Source organism: Hylobates moloch, unplaced genomic scaffold (genome assembly GCF_009828535.3).
Source record: "Hylobates moloch isolate HMO894 unplaced genomic scaffold, HMol_V3 SCAFFOLD_2, whole genome shotgun sequence".
NCBI classification, from domain to species: domain Eukaryota; kingdom Metazoa; phylum Chordata; class Mammalia; order Primates; family Hylobatidae; genus Hylobates; species Hylobates moloch.
Genome location: NW_026652277.1, coordinates 47,872,689 through 47,892,665, shown reverse-complemented (window position 1 = coordinate 47,892,665; position 19,977 = coordinate 47,872,689). Strand labels below are relative to the sequence as shown.

Sequence of the window (19,977 nt, the reverse complement as noted above, 5' to 3'; positions counted from 1 at the left end):
ATAACAGCTTTGAAGTCAGACAGAACTTAATTTAAATTATAGCTTTACTGCTACATGTGACTTTAGACTTGTGTCTTGACCACTCTAACCTATGTGTTTTTCAGGGGTAAAATGGGGCTAATAACTACCTTGTAGAATTGTGTGGACTAGAGTTTTGTATTTGTAGAATACTCAACACAGTCCCCTGAAATAGAGGTGCTCAATAATTGATAAGTAGTATTGTTACACTATTTTTCAAATTTATATCATTAAAAATACTTAGATATATGCTCCTTATTTAAAAAAGACCTTATGGTAAGTTCTCTCACAGATCAAATATTAAGAAATGGCTTAATTATAAAAGGATTCTTGCTTTAAGTAAAAATTAATAATAGAGTCATGTATGTAACATGCAATCAGAAATACTTGTTAATTAAATCATCAAGGGCTCTACTGAATATATTCATGAGTTTGGCATATCCTTAAGTATATGACAAATGAGAAAAGAGAAAAACAAAGAATAAAGAATTTAGTGGCAGATAAATGGAAATCACCCTGGAAGGAAATTAATATGAGTCAATAGCAAACATAATTCAATTTAGACTTTTGCGTTTATATTACTTAAATACACTGAAATATATGTTACCTAAAGATAACTTTCTTCAGATTTTAACAAAGGGACTGGCTTAGATCATTGTTAGAAACAGCCTATTCTGATTTCCTTTTTTTTTTTTTCAAAAAAGTATTTCTAGCAACAGAACATCACTTTGGTTTTGTCCATTATATCTGAAGTACCTCAGAATTAAGGAAGCTTTTTACTTCCTACAGGGTGTAGGCACAGGAGATGGAATATGTCCCTCTTAGCATTTTCTATGTTCTCTCTTACCTGTTTGAGGGTGACGGTCTTGGCCTTTTCTTTGGAGGTGCCCATCTCCCACACACACACAACCGTGCTTGTTCCACCCGTGATGACCAGCTTGGGGTTGGGGCAGATTGCACAGAGAATCTGGCCCCACTCAGACAAGCATTCATAAACAGTCACGGCCTGTAAAGTAAAACGGATGTGAGACACACATGCCGTTAAGTACTACAAACTTCTGAAACTCAAGGAGTAGAGCTGAGTGAAGGTGCAGGCACCTCACCAGCAAACAGCGGCTCATGCTCTGAGCTAGCTGTAGTTCAGAAGCATATCCACGGAATCTCTACCCTGAACTACCCCTACCGCCTCCAAACTATTGTTGCTGCTGAAAGTCATAACCAAAAAGGACTTTGCTTATACTGGGGGTCTCTGATTTCTCCAGATTGGGAAAGTGATGCTCAAACTGTGTGACCTATGGAAGGTGCAGGGGACAATGTGGCAAAAGGATGCATTTGCTGTAGACAGAATGTGAAAAGAGAGCATGACTGCTGCTAAGGAGAACATCTACAGAATGGAATCATGTTACAAAGCAACATAACAGACTATGCAGATTCTTTTCGTCTTGCATTTGGGAGGGGACTGTTGGAAGGCAAACACAGGGCACTAAAGGATCACTACGGATCATCTCTCCAAGAGGTACTTATGGGACCCAAAACAGTTGCTGTTGCTTCTTGTGGGATGGAGCAACAGGTTTTCTGCCAGCTTGTTTGGAGCACTAAAATGAAAAGTAGGCCAGATGGTGACTCATCAAAAGGAGGCTATTCTGGTTGACAGAAATGCTGAGCACCTTGCTGGCTAGGATCTCTCGGAGGAATTCTTTGAGTGAGAAGGAAACTGCTAGCCCCTATTACACAACTTTGCAAGAGAGGCTTGTTCTGCAGGGAACATGACATCTCTATGAACTCCTTTTTCCTGCTCTCATTCAGTGAAGCTCTCCTTTCCCCAAATAGGAAAGCTCACTTTTCTTTTGGGGTTTGGAGGAACAGCTGACAAGCCCTTGGACTGGGTTCTCCCCAACCCTATTAGTCATATAGGATAGTCAGACCACAAAAGAGCAATATTAAATGAGTAGGCAGGAAATAATGCAAACCTTGTCTGACTCATAGGTTCCCAGTCTGCAACTGAGGTCTGCATAGCCCCAAGCAAAAGTTTTATTCCAGGTTGGTGGGATAAGAACCTTATTCTGTTCCACCGCAAGAATACCTTTATCTGTACATACGATTTGTCCCACAGGTTCTTTGAGTTCTAGAAAAAAGAAATCATGGTATTAGGACAGGAACAGGAAAAACTAACGTCATTATCTCATAGAGCATGATAATTTCAAATATTCATATAAATCAAGCATCCTGACACCTACATTGAGACAAAATGAGCTCAGAAACAGAGCTGGGCTTTTGAATCTCCTACAAGACCTGCTGGGTGGAATGTTGAACCTAACAGGTCCTCTGCAGGACTTTCCTCCAGCCTTCCTATTTCTGGGCACTCTCTGGTTTAGTTACTACCATTCAGGTCTGCCTCCCTAGGGTTGTAGAGAGTAATCTGGGATGCTCCCTAGAATGTCACAGGGACACAGATTATCAACAAACCTATGTCTTTAGTACCTCCCAAGTTATAGCCAGCCCTTAGACTTCCTCAAGGAAGGTCATGTCACTCCCTAGAGGAACGGACTCCTTGCTCCACACCAGCACTCTGATGACCACATTACTACTCCAGAAGAATCGCCAGCAGTGACTGATGCTGGCACAGAGCAGAGTCTGTGTAATGAGGCCAAATGGCATAGAATGGCACATAAGTTAACCAGACTTTGTTCCAATTCTTGGATATTTTTAAGCGACAACTTCAAGATTTTGCAGAACTTTTTTTTTTTTCATTCTAAGGGGAAAAAACCTATTTGAAAAAATATTTTTAGATATCCCATTATACCATTAGATAAAAGACAGATGTCTTTTCATTGGTACACTAAAAATATGTTCTTTTACTAATATATCGGATAGGCAGAATATATTTAAATGAGAATGAAATTATGAAGACAAATTTTTTTTTATCTATAAAAGTTGTATTTACAAGATTTTCTTAAAGAGGAGAGAGAAGCCTGTTTGGTTCTTTGATACGAAGTCCAACAAGCCAAAAAAAGAAAACAGAGAAACAAAAGCAAAAAGAGAAAATATAAATACTAGTAGGTATTTAGTAATTTAACACAAAATGTATGGCACTTATTAAACAAATTATGCTATTGTCAAAAGCAAATCTGTTATTGTTAAACTGGGATTATTAAATAATCCCATTAAATCATAAATCAAAAGTTTATTTCTCATTATTTTACCTTTTACAGGTGTTAGAGAAGGCCTCAAGTTGTCTAGATGATGAAAAAAGATCTTGTCACTTGTAGATCCTGGTAGGACAGAGATTCCTGCATTGTCTCCATTGAGTCGACTTCTCACTCGCTTTGGTGGATGAGGTTTTTTAAATAACTGGTATGAAAGAAGATGACTCACTTTATAAGGAAAGATAACACTTACAAGCCCTTTTATATGCCAGGCATTGTGTTCGTATTTCAATTAAGGTTCATGAGAACCATTAAGTACTATATTATCCTCATTTTACACCTGAGGAAAGAGATTCAAAGAGGCTATGAAGGTGGCCAGAGAACTCACACCTGAATAAGCAGGGACAGGACTATGATACTAAAGCATGGGCTATTGTCTTGTTCTATGCTAAGCTGAATTCACAATAACTTTCTCAAAGAAAGTTAATCTACAGTTGATTGACAATTATTTTCCAATGATATTCAGAAGTTAACTCTTAGTAGCCTAATACCATTCTGTGCCATTGAAGGCAGGCAGACATTCTATCTAGCTGGATTATTTCTGGTTTCAATGTGGCCTTTATGTGATTTAGAAACATCATTTTGGTGTCCTAAAAAGGTGCTACTGATTTGCTGAAAGTGTGAATATTATCATCATCTTTGTGCTTTGCAATGTTGTAAAGGGAAAAAAGAAAATAAAAATGTGCTACATCGTCATTCAGTATTTCTACAGGATTAAAAATATTAATGGCTGGGTGAGGTGGCTCATGCCTGTAATCCCAGCACTTTGAGAGACCGAGGCAGGCGGATCATGAGGTCAGGAATTCGAGACCAGCCTGGCCAATATGGCAAAACCTGTCTCTACTAAAAATACAAAAATTAGCTGGGGGTGGTGGTACACGCCTGTAGTTCCAGCTACTTGGGAGGCTGAGGCAGGAGAATGGCTTGAACCCAGGAGGCGAAGGTTGCAGTGAGCCGAGATTGTGCCACTTCACTCCAGCCTGGGGCAACAAAGCGAGACTCCGTCTCGAAAAAAAAAAAAAAAAAAAAGGACATTTAACATTACTATTTTTCAATTATTGTAAATCTTTGAGACAGGCATAGAGTAGTTTCTGTTGGAAAACTAGTATTTGAGGAGGAGATCTGAAAAACTTTAAATGAAATGAGATTTAAGATGAATACAACACCATCACACTTTGTAAATTAGATATTTGCAGTTTCCAAGAGAAAACAACAGAAAAAATTCTTTGTGAAGAGGAAGATACACATTCCAGACTCTCAAACCTTTAAATGTTTTATTCCTATCTTATCTACATAAAGGACTGTAAGATCAGGCTTCTATAAAGATACATAGTTTTAAAGCACATTCATGAATGTGCATTTACTGAAGCACTTTTACGTGAGGACCTAAGGACAGAGCACTGCACCAGGCTGCGGGTATATAATGATGTATGGAGATGATGACCATAAAACCTACATTTTTGAGGATGGCTTCACTTGAAAGTACCCCCTATTACTCAATGTATGTCCCAGAAATATGTTGGCATCCAAACGATACTTCCCAGACTTCTGGCCTCTTCTACTTCAAAGTAGCACAAAAATCCTACAACAGTGCAAGTGTCTTGATTTTTATGTTCAGAATATGTATTTCCCCTAGGGTATGAAAGGTGGCTCCAGCCCTTGTAACTCTCAGCAAAAAGAAAAAAGTTAACTAAATAAAGGTATAGCTAATATTCTTCAACTGTGAATAGTTTATCAGCAAGCATTTTGCTTTAAAAGTAAACATGGCCAGGCGCCATAGCTCATGCCTGTAATCCCAGCACTTTGGTAGCTGAGGTGTGAGGACTGTTTGAGTATAGGAGTTCGAGATCAGCCTGGGCAACACAGTCAGACTCTATCTCTATAAAATAAAAATAAATAAAAATAAAAGTAAACATGTTTCTTTTATTAGGGGATCAGATTGTTAGGGGATCAGTCTGCATTGTGAATGGTACATTTACAGCATGTCCTGCTATCTATCTTGGCTTTTCTATATAAAGAGATGAGCCATTGTTTTGTGTGTTCTCAAGTGTCAACCCTGGAAACCTCAAGTTAACCTACAAAAAGGGAGTCCGTAGACACATCTAAAGCAGGAACAGAGAAGGTAGCCAGGACCAAAGTATGAGCCACTGGTACTTAGTAAAGGTGGGTGGTCTGACCAGCTCGTCAAAGTGTGCCTTCTCCACACTGTGGAGAAGTGCTGCAGTTACTACTGGTGCACCCAGTCCTCCTGCCACACCTCGGACAATGGGGATGAGAGAAGGGATGAGGTCTCTTCATGGAGGTTTGCTCATCGCTGAACATGAAACAGGCCTACAGTATCTGGGTGCTGAGAGGCTTAGATCTTGGTCTTCCTCTCCAAGTTCCAGAAGGTGGTGAGAGCAGCTATTGCATGTCCTAGGCATTCCTATGGCACGTGCTCTCACAGCACAGCACTTACTATGCCTATGTCAACAATCTAACCCAATCCATCATATCTGTTCCCTGAACTACTACAATAGCTTTCTTAGTGGTCTTCCGCTCCCCATTTGGGTCCCCAGTGTGTGTGTGTGTGTGTGTCAGACACACACATACAGAGAGAGAGAGAAAGAGAGAGAGAGAGGCACACATAGAGTAGTTTATTCTGACTGAGGCCAGAATGAACTTCTAAAGTTTAAATATGACCATGTCATTTCTCTGCCTAAATTCAGCACTGGTTTCCCACTGGCCTCCAGACAAAACCTTGTCTCTGTGTATGTGGCCTATAAGGCCCCTCCTGTTACGTCTTATGGAGGTTTAAGAAAAGCACACCCTGCATTAGTCTGTAAGGGATAATTCTCTTTAAACAAAAATTTTTATTTATCTGGACTGTGAGAGTGAGAAAAAAGCAACAATCTACGAATCTATTGAAATACTAGGTGATATTTATGGCTCTTTATTAAGTTAATCTAAACTTAATTATTTTGTGGTCATCTACAATCTAGAGAAATGTTACAAAATGAAACAGAGTATATCAATGATAAGAAAAGAACACCCATACCTGTTTAGGGATCTGACCGAAGTTGTTAATGAACCCAATTGTGGCTGTCTCCTTTAGTGGGTCATTGATGTTGTAGATATCCACTTGACCCTCATAAAATAGATGATGGAAGACATTTACAGCTTCTACTGCAGCAGGGCCTTGCTGTTTATAACCGAAGATTAAGTCAATCCACTCATGTAGATGGGCACTCACGTAATCACACTCCAAAGCCTGTAATTTCAAACACAGGTTTAGTCACTGGCTGACTTCTATTACTTGCTCAGAGACTAGAAAAACCTTGGTTAAGTGGTTAATAGGAACTAAAATAACTAAAAATCATAAAAACAACATAGTAGTCCCCTCTTATTTGTGGTTTCACTTTCTGAGGTTTCAGTTACCTGCAGTAAACCATGGTTTGAAAATATTATTATATTTATGAGAGTGAGAGACAGAGATGACACTCACATAGCTCTTAGTAGGTTGTTATGATTGTTCTATTTTATTATTATTCTTAATCTCTTACTATGCCTAATATATAAATTAACCTTTATCAGAGCTATATATGTATAGGAAAATACATAGTTATATAGAGTTTGGTACTATTCCTGGTTTCAAGCATCCACTGGCGTTCTTGGGATGTGTCCCCTGTAGATAAGGGGGCCTGGCTGTATTAGTAACAAACAGGTGATACTCTGCTAGAGGCCCTGTCCTTGTATTATGTTCAATGACCAAATGAAATTCAACTTCAATTGTAAAGTGTACTTCCATTACCTCACGATGGACTCTGATGAATTCTCGTGGGTCCCCTTTTGCCCAGGGTGGAAGGATAACATCTCCAAGCTTGGTGCCATTTTGTTTACAGCCTATGCAATTGGATACATTAAAATAAAAAAAAGAAAGAATGGGATAAATGGTAACTTTATATTAATCTGACAGAGAAATGGTGGGTTAGATTCATTACCAGAATGCTAAAATTGTACACCAGAAAGGACTTCAGAGATTATCAACTCTAACATCCCTCAAGACTGCTCCTCAGATCACTCCAGCAGAAAGAGTTACTAAGTCAGCAAAACTGAGGCCCTCACTGCCAACGTCTTCAGGAAATGCTGAGTTATACAAAGTGAAACATGCTTCTTTCTGCAGTCTTGAGGGCAGGACTCCTCAGAGGTTTCATATGCTAACATGCACTGCCCTTCTCTAAGAGGGATATCAAACACAAAATGTCTGAAATTTAATTGACTGCAGGACTCCTTTTCAGCAAAACATTTTGCAGGGTTACTGTCTTGAATCTCCTGGACACAGTCTCCTGTAGATATCTGTAATACAAGAGGTTTCTCATATCGCTGACTCTTAGGTTCTCAAAAGAGCTCTGTAGAACTGGCATGTATTTTGCAGTAAGCATTCTCATTTAAAAAGCAAAATCTGAAATGACATAACTTTTTGCTGTTATTGCATCATTTAACAGAAAAAATATTTGGAAAAAGTATAGGGCTACCTGTCAAAAACAAAAAATAACATGTTGTGATAAAGCACATAAATAATATTTATTCCATATAAACTTATTTTAAGTGATAGCCAAGATAATTTCTAAAATATAAAAGAAACCATTCACTATGAAATCTATCCACATCAAAATATATTAAATTTGGCTGCATCTAAGCGAAAAGGGTGTTTTTCTTCTTTTTTTGAAATATACCAAAAAAGTCACTTTAGCTTACAGAGTTTTTATTGATACAAATCAGATTATCATTGTAAAAACGACTCTACAAACAACAATGTTGACTCACTAGTTTAATAGCAGTTGGTTAGATAAATACTTGTACTGGAAATTTTCATACAGAAATGCAGTTGTTCAAATTTCAGAACACAAAGCCAATTCCAAGTGAAAGCGAATAAAATATTTCCCTTAGATACAATCTTGCCTTTATCATTGCTAGTTGATGGTTTATTTACAATGTGATATTAAGTGAGTGGTACAAATGTTAAGTGAGTGGTACAAATATTAAGTGAGTGGTACAAATAGTTGATGGTTTATTTACAAGGTGATATTAAGTGAGTGGTAAAATATTGTTTAAAGGAATGTCTTGACTTGGTTGGAAAGGTTACCATATGATTTAAGACAGAAATAAATCAAGTTATTACAACCCTTCCTCCTCAACCACACACACTACACGCTCTGTGTTGAATCCCCCTGAAATGCCCACTAGGCCTAATTTTTTGGTAATAATAAGCAGGTAAAAAGGCTACTTGAGATAGAAATTACTTTTCAAAATTTTGCTATAATCCTTGAATACTTATTTGATAGAATTTTATTTTATGAACACTATATGCAATTTTAAAATGACATATAAAGGTAACATAGTCTGTAGGAAAGCCTTTGTCTAATTCTATATATATATATATATATATTTTTTTTTTTTTTAGACAGGGTCTTGCTCTGCTGTCCAGGCTGCAGTGCAGTGGTATAATCATGGCTCACTTCAGCCTTGAGCTCCTGGCCTTAAGAGATCCTCCCACCTCAGCCTCCCACGTACAGGCACGTGCCACCATGCCTGGCTAATTATTTTATTTTGAAGGGACGAGGTTTTGCTCTGTTGCTCAGGCTAATCTTGAACTCCTGGACTCAAGTGATGCTCCTACCTTGGCCTCCCAAAGTGCTTGAATTATAGGCAAGAGCCAGTGCCCCACCCTTAATTTTGCTATTCTGAAGCTCTCCTCCATGTGTATCCAAGGATGTATGGACAAGAAGACCCCAGGGTGAATATTACTTATCTCACAGCAAGGGGAAAAAAAAAATCCAAGTGCTTTTTCTTTCTTTCTTTTTTTCTTTTGAGACAGAGTCTTACTCTGTTGCCCAGGCTGGAGTGCAGTGGCGTGATCTTGGCTCACTGCAACCTCTGCCTCCCGGGTGAGTCTTGTGCTTCAGCCTTCTGAGGAGCTGGGATTACAGGCACACACCACGACGCCCAGCTAATTTTTGTATTTTTAGTAGAGATGAGTTTTCACCATGTTACCAGGCTGGTCTCGAACTCTTGGCCTCAAGCAATCTGCCCACCTCAGCTTCCCAAAGTCCTTGGATTACAGGCGTGAGCCACTGCGACCAGCCCCAAGTGTGTTTTCTTTTACACCATTTACTATCTTTTCTGTGTGAAGAGGCAAACTGTTTTTTTTTTTTTTTCTATTGGGGTGAAATTCACATAAAGTCAGCCATTTAAAGGGAACAATTCAGTGGCATTTAGTTCAGACACAATGTTATGCAACCACGATTTCTATCTAGTCCCAAAGCATTTTTATCACCCCCAAAGTAATCTTGTACCTGTTAATCAGTAGCTGCCCATACTACTTTCACCCCAGCCCCAGAACACCAATCTGTGTCCTTTCTCTGCGGACTTACCTATTCTGAGTATTTCCTATAAATGGAAATGTACAACATGTGACTGTTTTTGTCTGGCTTCTTTCACTTTGCATAATGTTTTTGAGGTTCAATCACATTGTAGTATTTATTAGTGCCTCATTCACTTTCATGGACGAATAATATTTCATTGTATGTATATGGTACAACTGGTTTATCCACTCATCACTTGATAGACATCTGGGCTGTTTCTGCCATTCGGTTATTGTGAATAATGCTACTATGAACATGCTCACACACATACTTACTTGAGTTGCGTTTTCAATTCTATACACCAAGGAGTGGAACTGCTGGGTCATATGGTAATTCTGTTTAACTTTTTGAGGAACTGCCAAACTACTTCCCACAGTGGCTGAACCATTTTATGCTCCCACCAGCAATGTGTGAGGGTTCTAATTTTTCTATACCTTTGCCAGCCCTTGTTATTTTTCAGTTCTCCCCACCCCATTATGGTCATCCTTGTAAATATGAAGTGGTATCTCATTGTGGTTTTGATTTGCATTCCCCCAATGATTAATGATGTTCAGCATCTTTTCATGAGTTTACTGGCCATTTGTATAACTTATTTGGGAAATTGTCTATTCAAGCCCTTTGCCCATTTTCCAACTGGGTTGTTTGTCTTTTTGTTGTTGAGTTATAAGAGTTGTTTATATTCTGGATACTAGATCTTTATTAGATATATTATTTGCAAATATTTTCTTCCATTCTATAGGCATCTTTTCATTTTCTTGGTAACATTCTTGGATGCAGAAACTTCTAATTTTGATTAAATCCAATTTATCTTTTGTTGTTGTTGCTTGTACTTTTGATATCATATTTAAGAATACACTGCCAAATTCAAGATCATGAAGATTTACCCCTATGTTTTTTTATAAGAGTCGTAGGATTTTAGGTTTTAATATCCAAACAGCATTTTGTCTTGTTTTGTTTTGGAGACAGGGTGTCACTTTATCACCCAGGTTGGAGTGCAGTGGCACGAACATGCTCACTGCAGCCTCAACCTCCTGGGGTAAAGTGATCCTCCCACCTCAGCCTCCTGAGTAGCTGGGACTACAGGTGCACATCACCACGCCCAGCTAATTTTTGTATTTTTTGTAGAGATGAGGTTTTGCCATGTTGCCCAGGTTGGTCTTGAACACCTGAGCTCAAGTGATCCACCTGCCTTGGCCTCCCAAAGTGTTGGGATTACAGGTGTGAGCCACCATGCCCGGCCCAACCACTGTGTTTGAAAGTATGCTATTTCAAGGAGGGAAGATAATTTGTTATGAGGGTGAACATGACAAAGATACATCCTCCTCTTTTATTTACTTATTTTAAAAGTAGATTGGTTAGTTGGGTTTGTAAGTGGTCGGTCTGGAACACCTTTGCAACATGGATTATCATAACTGATAGATGTTTCTGGAAGATCATGAGCTATCTCCTTCTTTCTGCACCTCTCCATATTTGTCTCTTGGACAGTGGTATCCCTGGGGAAGAAGGCAACATTCTCCAAAGTTGAATTATAAGTGAACATAAGAAAACACTAAGGTGGCTGTGCGTGGTGGCTCACGCCTGTAACCACTGCACTTTGGGAGGATGAGGCGGGCAGATCACTTGAGGTCAGGAGTTCCAGACCAGCCTGGGCAACATGGGGAAACCCTGTCTCTACTAAAAATATGAAAAAGAATTAGCCAGGTGTGGTGGCGCATGTAATCCCAGCTACTTGGGAGGCTGAGGCACGAGAATTGCTTGAACCTGTAAGGCGGAGGTTGTGATGAACACGAGAATTGCTTGAACCTGTAAGGCGGAGGTTGTGATGAACAGAGATCATGCCACTGCACTCCAGCTTGGGCAACAGAGAAAGACTCTGTCCCAATAAAAGTAAATGCTAATGTGCATTCACAGTCAAAGGCTATAGCAGGTATTTGTTGATTGTTCTTGTTGACTATTCTATTCTTTTGGGAAAACCCATCACTTTCTCTAATTCTAGGTCCTAAAGTTGTGTCTTTAGCTGCTCAAGGGTGAGCTCTAGGCATAATTAGAGGTAATGAAAATCAATTTCAGACTTTTCCTGGGGCTCTGGAGACAGCCTTGTTATCTTTCCCATTAGATCCCATTTCACAAAGGCAGAATTGCTGATGGACAATTAAATACATAAAAATTATCTTTAGAAAACTTCAAATAGAAATATCTTTCATATGTATAGGATACAAACACTTCCCCTGTATTTTCTGTTCATGAGAATTTGGAGGTAGTACAGTTATAATTTATGTGCTAACTCTTATAAAACAGTGGAAAATACAAGGAATGAAAAAAATATAAAACAACAAATATCTGGCAGGAATATTCTAACATGGAAACAATGAAATTTTGATATGCTTTGAAAGAATACTCAAAAGCATAGATCAGCAAACTGTGTTCCAAGAAACTGTAACCAAAGTCAAATCCACTTCCTCTAACAGCCAGATAATATAAAAACAGCACTGTTCGAGTTTTTCTTGTTTTTATAAATGCTGATTTGGTCCTGTTTTTCTAGAAAATAGAGCCCTTAGAGGATAAAGAAAAGGGATTTACTTAAAGTTATTCTGAAGTTCTAATTTTAAAACACATTAGCATATAAACCAAGAATGTATTAGGCAATAAACGAGATTAAAACAATACGTGGAAAATTTGGATATACCACTCTTAGCTATTAATGGGTTTCAATAGTAATACTTTTCAAATAAATTTTCACTTCACCTTTGTTTTCATCAAAACAACAAAATTCTAAATGTTGGGAGTAATCTGTCTCAATATTTATTTATTTAGAGACGGAGTCTCGCTCTGTTGCCCAGGCTGGAATGCAGTTCACGATCTCGGCTCACTGCAACCTCCACCTCCCAGGTTCAAGCAATTTTCCTGCCTCAGCCTCCTGAGTAGCTGGGATTACAGGTGCCGCCCACCACCACCTCCGGCTAATTTTTGTAACCACAAAAATCACATGTAACCACACCCAATTACAGCAAATGACTGCAAGAAACTATAACGAATTTTTTTCTTGTTAATGTGTGCTGCAGACAATCTTCAGAGAAGTGACTTATTTCTATTGGACTTTTCCTGGCTAACATTCCTAAGATAGTGCCATAGCTCTACGTACCTAGATCAAAGTTGTTGGAATTGAACAGGAATTCAGGTAAATAAAAGAACTCTGGGATAAGTTCTTTGACATCTGCCATGTTGTGCTTTGACGCTGAATACCAGGCCTCGCGCACACTGTGAAACATCCGGTCAGCCAGGTCAAAGTGGCCACCCTGTGGGCAGAATGAGAAGACACCTCTCTATTAGAGAACCGTTCCCACCTTACAGCTTCTGTCAAGTTCAAGAGCTTGAAAACTCCAACTATAGTTGGTGACGTTTCAATTTCCCATTATCCTACATTAAATACACACAAATTTTTAATAAACATAAAACATCTAATTCTCTTTGGGGTAATCCTTACAGACGGTTCTCTCTGCATTTGTTTTATAATCAAACTGAAATCCAAATGTAAAGATTTTAAAAAGTCATCCAAAAAACAGTAGATTTTAAAGAGACGACAAGGCTGTAAGAAATATGAGTTCTTCCATAGTTTGATGATGCCATCACAGGAAAAGATTCTAATGTAAATCATCTACAGTTGGAAACATTCAAATTATGTTTGGCTAATTTTATAAATTAACATGATATGCAAGTTCTCATACTAATGAGAATTAAATGGAGAATTAGAAAAGGTGATCAGTTACAGACTGATAAAGCAAATTAAAATAGAAAAGGGATATTTTTGACTACGCAGCCTCATAGGTACACTACCCATCTTCTACAGTCAAGCCCCCTATGCTGCTGTGTTTTAAAATTAACATGGTGTACCTGTCTTATGATGCTCACTGTGGGAAAATGCCAAAGTCCATGCCATGGCTGCTAACGTCTGCCATACAATCTAGCCTGTTTCCTTGTTGACCTCTTCCCCTACAACTAACTTTCCTCCTTACTTACTCTATTCTGGACACACTGGCCCCCGGGCTGCTCCTCGAACATGTCAGGTACAAGACTGCCTTAGAGCCCTTGCACAAGCTCTTCCCTCTGCCTGGAACACATATCTCCAGATGTCTGCAGAAGCAACACCCTTACCTCCTTTAGACTTTTTTTCACAGGAGACCTACTCTGACCACTCTACTTAAAACTGCATCCCACCTTGCCCAACCTCCTGTTCTCCCCACTTCCCATCCCCCTTTCCGGACCTATATCTTTCTGATAGCTTTTATCACATTCTAAAACACCTTACAACTTTCTTATTTTTGATGTTTGGCTGTCTCCTTCAACTGAAATACATAAACTGCACAGGTAAGCCTTTTCTCTTTATTAACTGAAGTCTTCCCAAGTACCTGGAACAGTGCCTGGCACACAGTAGGTATTTATTAAAGATTTGCTGAATAAATGAATGAGAATGTACAGAAAAGCAATTATAATCGAGGAAACAGAGAATGAGCTGGAATATATCATGTTTTTATAAAATAAAAATTGTTTAATTCAACCAGTTAGGGCTGGTTGAAAAATGTATGCTACTTATGTATTTGATTAAAGGATGCTGGCACTTACTTGTTCTAAGCGAATTCTAGTTCATTAATCAATTTTGGTCCAGCAAAATTCTACTTTAGTTATGTAACTACTTTGTCACTAAAATTTCTCAGAGCTTCTTATAATAGAAGATAATGTTTTAAAAGGTGACATTTTAGATAGAAGTAGGCTTGTATAAAATAGAAAAACCCCAAATTTAAAGCTTTACCTGTAGCCTTAAGAATATCTGTGTGAAAGGCTCCATCCTTACAAGGTATGAGGCCACAATCATTGCAGATGAATAGTGGGTCCCATAGTGGTATGCAGGAGTTTCTCCTGTTTAAGAAAATTAAAGCACAATTGAAATCAAAAGAAGAAATATGAAAAATAAAACTGGTATTTACATTTGAAAATGCTAGCCTATGTGATAACTGTGACACTAAATGCAATTAGTACTGGCATTTGCAGCAGGAAAACTTCATGACACCACTATCCCTCTCTTCTACATTTGACAGTAAGTAGTCCAGATTAAGTATAATTCAATGGCCTATTCCCACAAACTTAGTATGTCTACCAATTTCATGTTTTGAGGCTTACTATAATAGTTAACCCTTAATAGTAGACCATCTTCCACTAAAGCAGGATATTGACTTATAGTTTTTATTAGGTTCTGGCTTTGCAATTATATATTTCTCTAAATCATTGTTTATGAATATTAAGCACTTTTATGTATTTTTACTACATATTCTCCTTGGCGGAGTGGGGGGGCGGGGAAGAGCTCACATAGGACTACAAGCTTAGGCTTTCTTTCTCCTTTGTTTGTTTTGCCTTTTTGAGGGAGAAACACAATAAACATTAAACATAATAAATAACAAGTAAACTATAAAGTTTTAGAGTATAGTAATTTTTTTTAAATGCAAAAGGGTTCCAAAAATTGCCTCAATAAAATTAAGGAGGGACAATAAATTAAAGTATGGTTCCTGAACTAAACATGATTAGAGACAGAGGCAGATTATGATGGGAAATTTCTGCCCTATGCAAAGCAGGAATACTTAGTTTTCCACCAATACTCTGATAAACTATTTAAAATGCCTTCTAAGCATGGCCATAAGTTGGCAGGCAAACCTGATTCCTCTGCTATAATAATCTGCATATATGTGTGGACATATAATATATATAGATATGATATATAAGCAATTTGAAGGAGGACGTAAGAATGTCAGACTGCTACATAATGACTTACTTTTGAAACTTGGGTACAAAGTCCAATGACAGAAAAAGTTCCTTACCATTAGGATCCTCCCAGTCTTTATACCGCTTCTTATACTGAGCTAATCGTTCATCTGTTTGTGCTCCCATTGGCTTAGCCAGGTTTCTAAACGTCTTGGGATTAGTAAGATCCACCTCCTAAAATACAAAATGTAACTCAATTCCAAGTTACTATACACTATCTAGCCTCACTAATGTAGATACAGTGGCTGTAGTGGACGATGATGATTTATAAACGCACTAGTATCTGTGGGGTCAAACTGGTAATAACTGGACTCCAAAATAATGCTATGTACGTACTGTTTATACACACTTTATAGACAGGCACATGGGAGTTTGTTAACCAACTCAGTTGGAAGACAAGTGCTTTGGAAATTACATGTTTCACAGAGGAAGCGAATCAGGATCCAGGTTTAGGGGATGAGGATTAAGAGGGAAAATGCTTCCAAGTCTTAGCAAGGACCCAGCAGGAGACTGTGGACACAATAGCTCCAATTCATCGATAACCTCATCACTCACATAATTGGAGGATCAGATCTTCCTTGTGTCCTCCCTCCCTCCACCCCCACCCTGTCTCCCTCCAACGTTACTTCTGAGCATTTTCTTCTCAGAGGTGATCTGGAAGTGATATAAACTAGAACACTCAGTAATTCTTTCACCTCTAAAAGATAACATCACACCAGATCAAGTAACTTCCCAATGAGATGGGTTCTTCTAGTTTACCAGAGATTACTTTAAAAGTTGATGAGTTGACCTAATTCATATATTTAAAAGGAAACTAAAATTTACTCCCTGAGGATTTTAAAAGTGGAAATTTGAAATATGTGCCTGTGGCATATTTGTGTCCTTTTTATAGGACATCATGAATAACCAATTTTGCCAAACTTTTATTTTTAAAAATCTTGGGCAGGAGAAACTGATCTACATTTATGAATGTAAGTCAGTTAGCATATTTGTTATCTCAAAGTTTATAGTAAAGTACCTTGTTTATATTTTCTGGTTAATTCAACAAATGTTAAAGTATGTACAAAGTACCAGGTGTCATCCTATGGGCTGAGAGTTGAGAGAGACATAAAATGGATTATGTGCTCAAGGACCTTGACCCTACAATTGAGTAGGATCAAATGAATAGCAGGACAATGCTGTAAAAGAAAGCTCCCTGATTAAAATGGTGAAAAAAAAAACCCCAACATAGGTACCATGTTATACAGCTATAGGGCAGTGTGGGAATAGAAGGCAGAGGAGAAAAAGAACAGAAGGGTCCCTATCACAGGGCTGGTACTTGAATGCCTCCTGAAGGATGAAGTGGAGCTGGTCAGTTGAGTTAGCTGGTGGAGAGAAGAAATGCACGATGGGCACCGGGCAGGTCAGGCTGTATGTGAAAAGCCACTAAATTACAGGAGAGGGAACTGGGGTGCTCCATGATAGCAGTTCTGGGAGTACATGAGGAATATATACACAGGGGCTACACTGAAAAGGTTGCTATAGTGAGGTTTTTCAACTCTCTCCCAAATTATGATGGTGATTCACTGAATAATTTTATTATTTATTTATTTTTACTTCATTATTTTATTTTTTTTTGAGACAGCTTCTTGCTCTGTTGCCCAGGCTGGAGTACAGTGGCACACTCGCAGCTCACAACAATCTCACCTCACCAGCTCAAGTGATCCTCCCATTTCAGCCTCCTAAGTAGCTGGGACTACAGATGCATGCCACCATGCCTGGCTAATTTTTTGAAGAGACGGGGTTTGCCATGTTGCCCAGGCTGGTCTTGAACTCCTGGACTCAAGCAATCTGCCCTCCTCGGCCTCCCAAAGTTCTGGGGTTACAGGTGTGAGCCACAGCACCTGGTCACTGAATGATTTTAAACAGGGGGATGACTCAATTAGTGTTCCTGAAACTGGCTGCAGTGTAGAGGGCACACTGAAGGAAGGAGAGACTAGAGCATTAAGCCCAGTTAGGAGACTGCTGCAATGGTCCAATAAAAGATGTGGAGGGCCTGAAACAAGACACTAGGTACACTGATGGAGACAAAGGTAGACATGCCTTGGCCACTGAGCAGACATGGACAGTAGGAAAAGTATAATTTCCAGCCTGTAAGACAGCATGGATGATGGTGCCGTTTCCTGAGATGGGGAATATACAGTGAGGGTCAGAAATGCATCAGGACAATGAGGTAGAGAATTGAAGGTTCAGTAATGGGACCTGCCATGTTCCCGTGAGATACATATTCAAATATGAGTTGACAAAGTACTCCACTCCCTTCTCAGACAACCACATTTCTTTTGGACTTCTTGTCTCTTTAAAAAAAAATCTACATTTTCTAACTTTCCTTGATTGACTTAAAGAAAAAATATTTTCATTTATCTATCTTTACTCCTGATCTCTTCTTTTCCTTTTATTATTTATTTATTGTGCATTAGGTATGCAAATTAACTATACAAGCAAATATATAGATTCACATATCAAATGCACTAACGTACACCCATGCATATAGGGTGGATTTCCTTTCATTCTTTCATTAGACCAAAATTTTCTGAGGATAGAAGCTTTATCTTTCTCCTTAATATGTTGATGTCTAAAATTTCTGAAAGGATAAGCAGCCATGATTCTAGTGAATAATAAGGTTCAATGAATTTCTGAATTTTAAAAACAATCTTTTTGTTTGTTTACCTTAGGGCTAAGTGTCTTTTGTTTTGCCTGTTATGGTTCATTTCTGAACTAATCAGACGTCTATCAGACAGGAGGCAAAGGAAGAGGGGAATCAAAATATTCATATGCATCTACTTTTTCTTGATTTTGAGACTTCAGTCATGTACATGTTGAATTGTTGGAAATCTTCTACCAAGGCTTCTTGGAATAGTATAAAAAATTTCCTTTATATGGCAGGAATATTTTGTAGAAGAGTTACTTTGTGTTTTCCTAACAAACACTTCAAACTACACAGATGGATTCTGACGTCCACCAATAGATGCAAATTAATCTGCACTTAAAGAAACTGAATAGATATTATGAATTAATGGCCAGTACTCAGTAAGTGGGTCAATTATCCAAACTTTTTACATGTCTGTGCTAAATGCTTCTCATCTATTTGAATTAAGTGCCTTTGCCTATTGAGAACATTAAACTACAAACCAAATAAAACATTTAGGCAACTGTAGTTTTGTTTTTTTTTTTTTCTTTTTGGAGACAGAGTCTTGCTTGGTTGGTCACCCAGTCTGGAAGGCAGTGGCGCGATCTTGGCTCACTGGAGCCTCCACCTCCTGGGCTAAAGCAATCCTCCCACCTCAGCCTCCTGAGTAGGTGGGGCAACTGGGGTCTGGCACCACACCTGGCTAATTTCTGTAATTTCAGTGGAGACAGGGTTTCACCATGTTTCTCTGGCTGGTCTCGAAATCCCGGGCTCAAGTGATTCACCTCTCTTAGCCTCCCAAAGTGCTGGGATTTTAGGGATGAGCCACTGCACCCCGCTTCAATTGTTGTATTTTAAAATTATTTTTGAAAACGTGTTCTACTTAAGCAAAATGACTTAAGATTTACCTCTGAGTCGTAATCTGCAAGGATCCAGGGGAAGACAGGATACTGCATGAGATCATTATATGATCTGCCAGCCAAAGTGTTCAAATGCATCAAATATTGGAAATTGCTGATTTCACCTCTCTGGAAAAAGATAAATATTCATTTTTGAGCAATCTTATTTCCACTATGTTCAGCTTTTAAAATTTTATATGCAAAATGATATAAAAGGACAGTTTCTTTTTAACAGATTTCAGAACAATGAAATACTTTTTTTCTTCTAACAAGAATGAAAATAAAACATTTTCTCTATGGTATACATTTTATGGATAATTAAAGTGCTTTTAACTGTATGACTTCTACTCTAACTACAAACTTCTAAGGAAGCTCATATATTCATTAAACTTACCTCCCATCTCTGAGTCACAGACTTCTCTCCGACCAAAGTGCTAAGCAACCCAGATCTAAAAGCAATACATAATACAATAAATTACAAGCAATAAAATTTTAAATCTGAAAAATCATAAAGTTGAAAAATTTAAGTCACCTGGTCCAGGAATTTTTCAAACTATGGAGGATCTATTAGTGGGTCATAAAATCAGTTTAGTGGGTTGTGATTAGCATTTTGAAATATGAAGTAACACAGAACTGAACTGAAGAAAACAGAGGACATCAGAAGGCATCACATATAGTAAGAAAAAGTATTTTTTTGTGAATTTTGTTTGAGTATTTATAACTCCATTTATGTGTCTTGGGATGAATGTAATATGTATTTTTTACTCTAGGTCATATTCAAAAGATTTGGAAGAACACTGATCTAGTTCAACTTTGTTTTTTTTTTTTTGAGACGGAGTCTCGCTCTGTCACCCAGGCTGGATTGCAGTGGAACAGTCTCGGCTCACTGCAGCCTCTGCCTCCTGGGTTCTAGTGATTCTCTGGCCTCAGCCTCCTGGGTAGCTGGGATTACACGCACTCGCTACCACGCC

At 38.4% G+C, this 19,977-nt stretch overlaps 1 protein-coding gene across 8 annotated transcripts in view; it reads right to left on the bottom strand.

Annotated features, from left to right (window-relative positions):
• The window catches only part of WDFY3 (WD repeat and FYVE domain containing 3), a 303,349-nt gene that overhangs the window by 20,225 nt on the left and 263,147 nt on the right, over positions 1 to 19,977 (bottom strand). For all 8 annotated transcript variants that reach the window (XM_058433183.1, XM_032146792.2, XM_058433198.1 and 5 more), the window contains 10 exons: positions 19,401 to 19,455; positions 19,016 to 19,135; positions 15,496 to 15,613; positions 14,436 to 14,542; positions 12,771 to 12,924; positions 7,015 to 7,106; positions 6,262 to 6,474; positions 3,222 to 3,369; positions 1,989 to 2,143; positions 866 to 1,024 (listed from right to left, as the gene is read on the bottom strand). In XM_058433183.1, the coding sequence (XP_058289166.1) occupies positions 866 to 1,024; positions 1,989 to 2,143; positions 3,222 to 3,369; positions 6,262 to 6,474; positions 7,015 to 7,106; positions 12,771 to 12,924; positions 14,436 to 14,542; positions 15,496 to 15,613; positions 19,016 to 19,135; positions 19,401 to 19,455 (1,321 nt within the window). The remainder of the gene's footprint in view (positions 1 to 865; positions 1,025 to 1,988; positions 2,144 to 3,221; positions 3,370 to 6,261; positions 6,475 to 7,014; positions 7,107 to 12,770; positions 12,925 to 14,435; positions 14,543 to 15,495; positions 15,614 to 19,015; positions 19,136 to 19,400; positions 19,456 to 19,977) is intronic.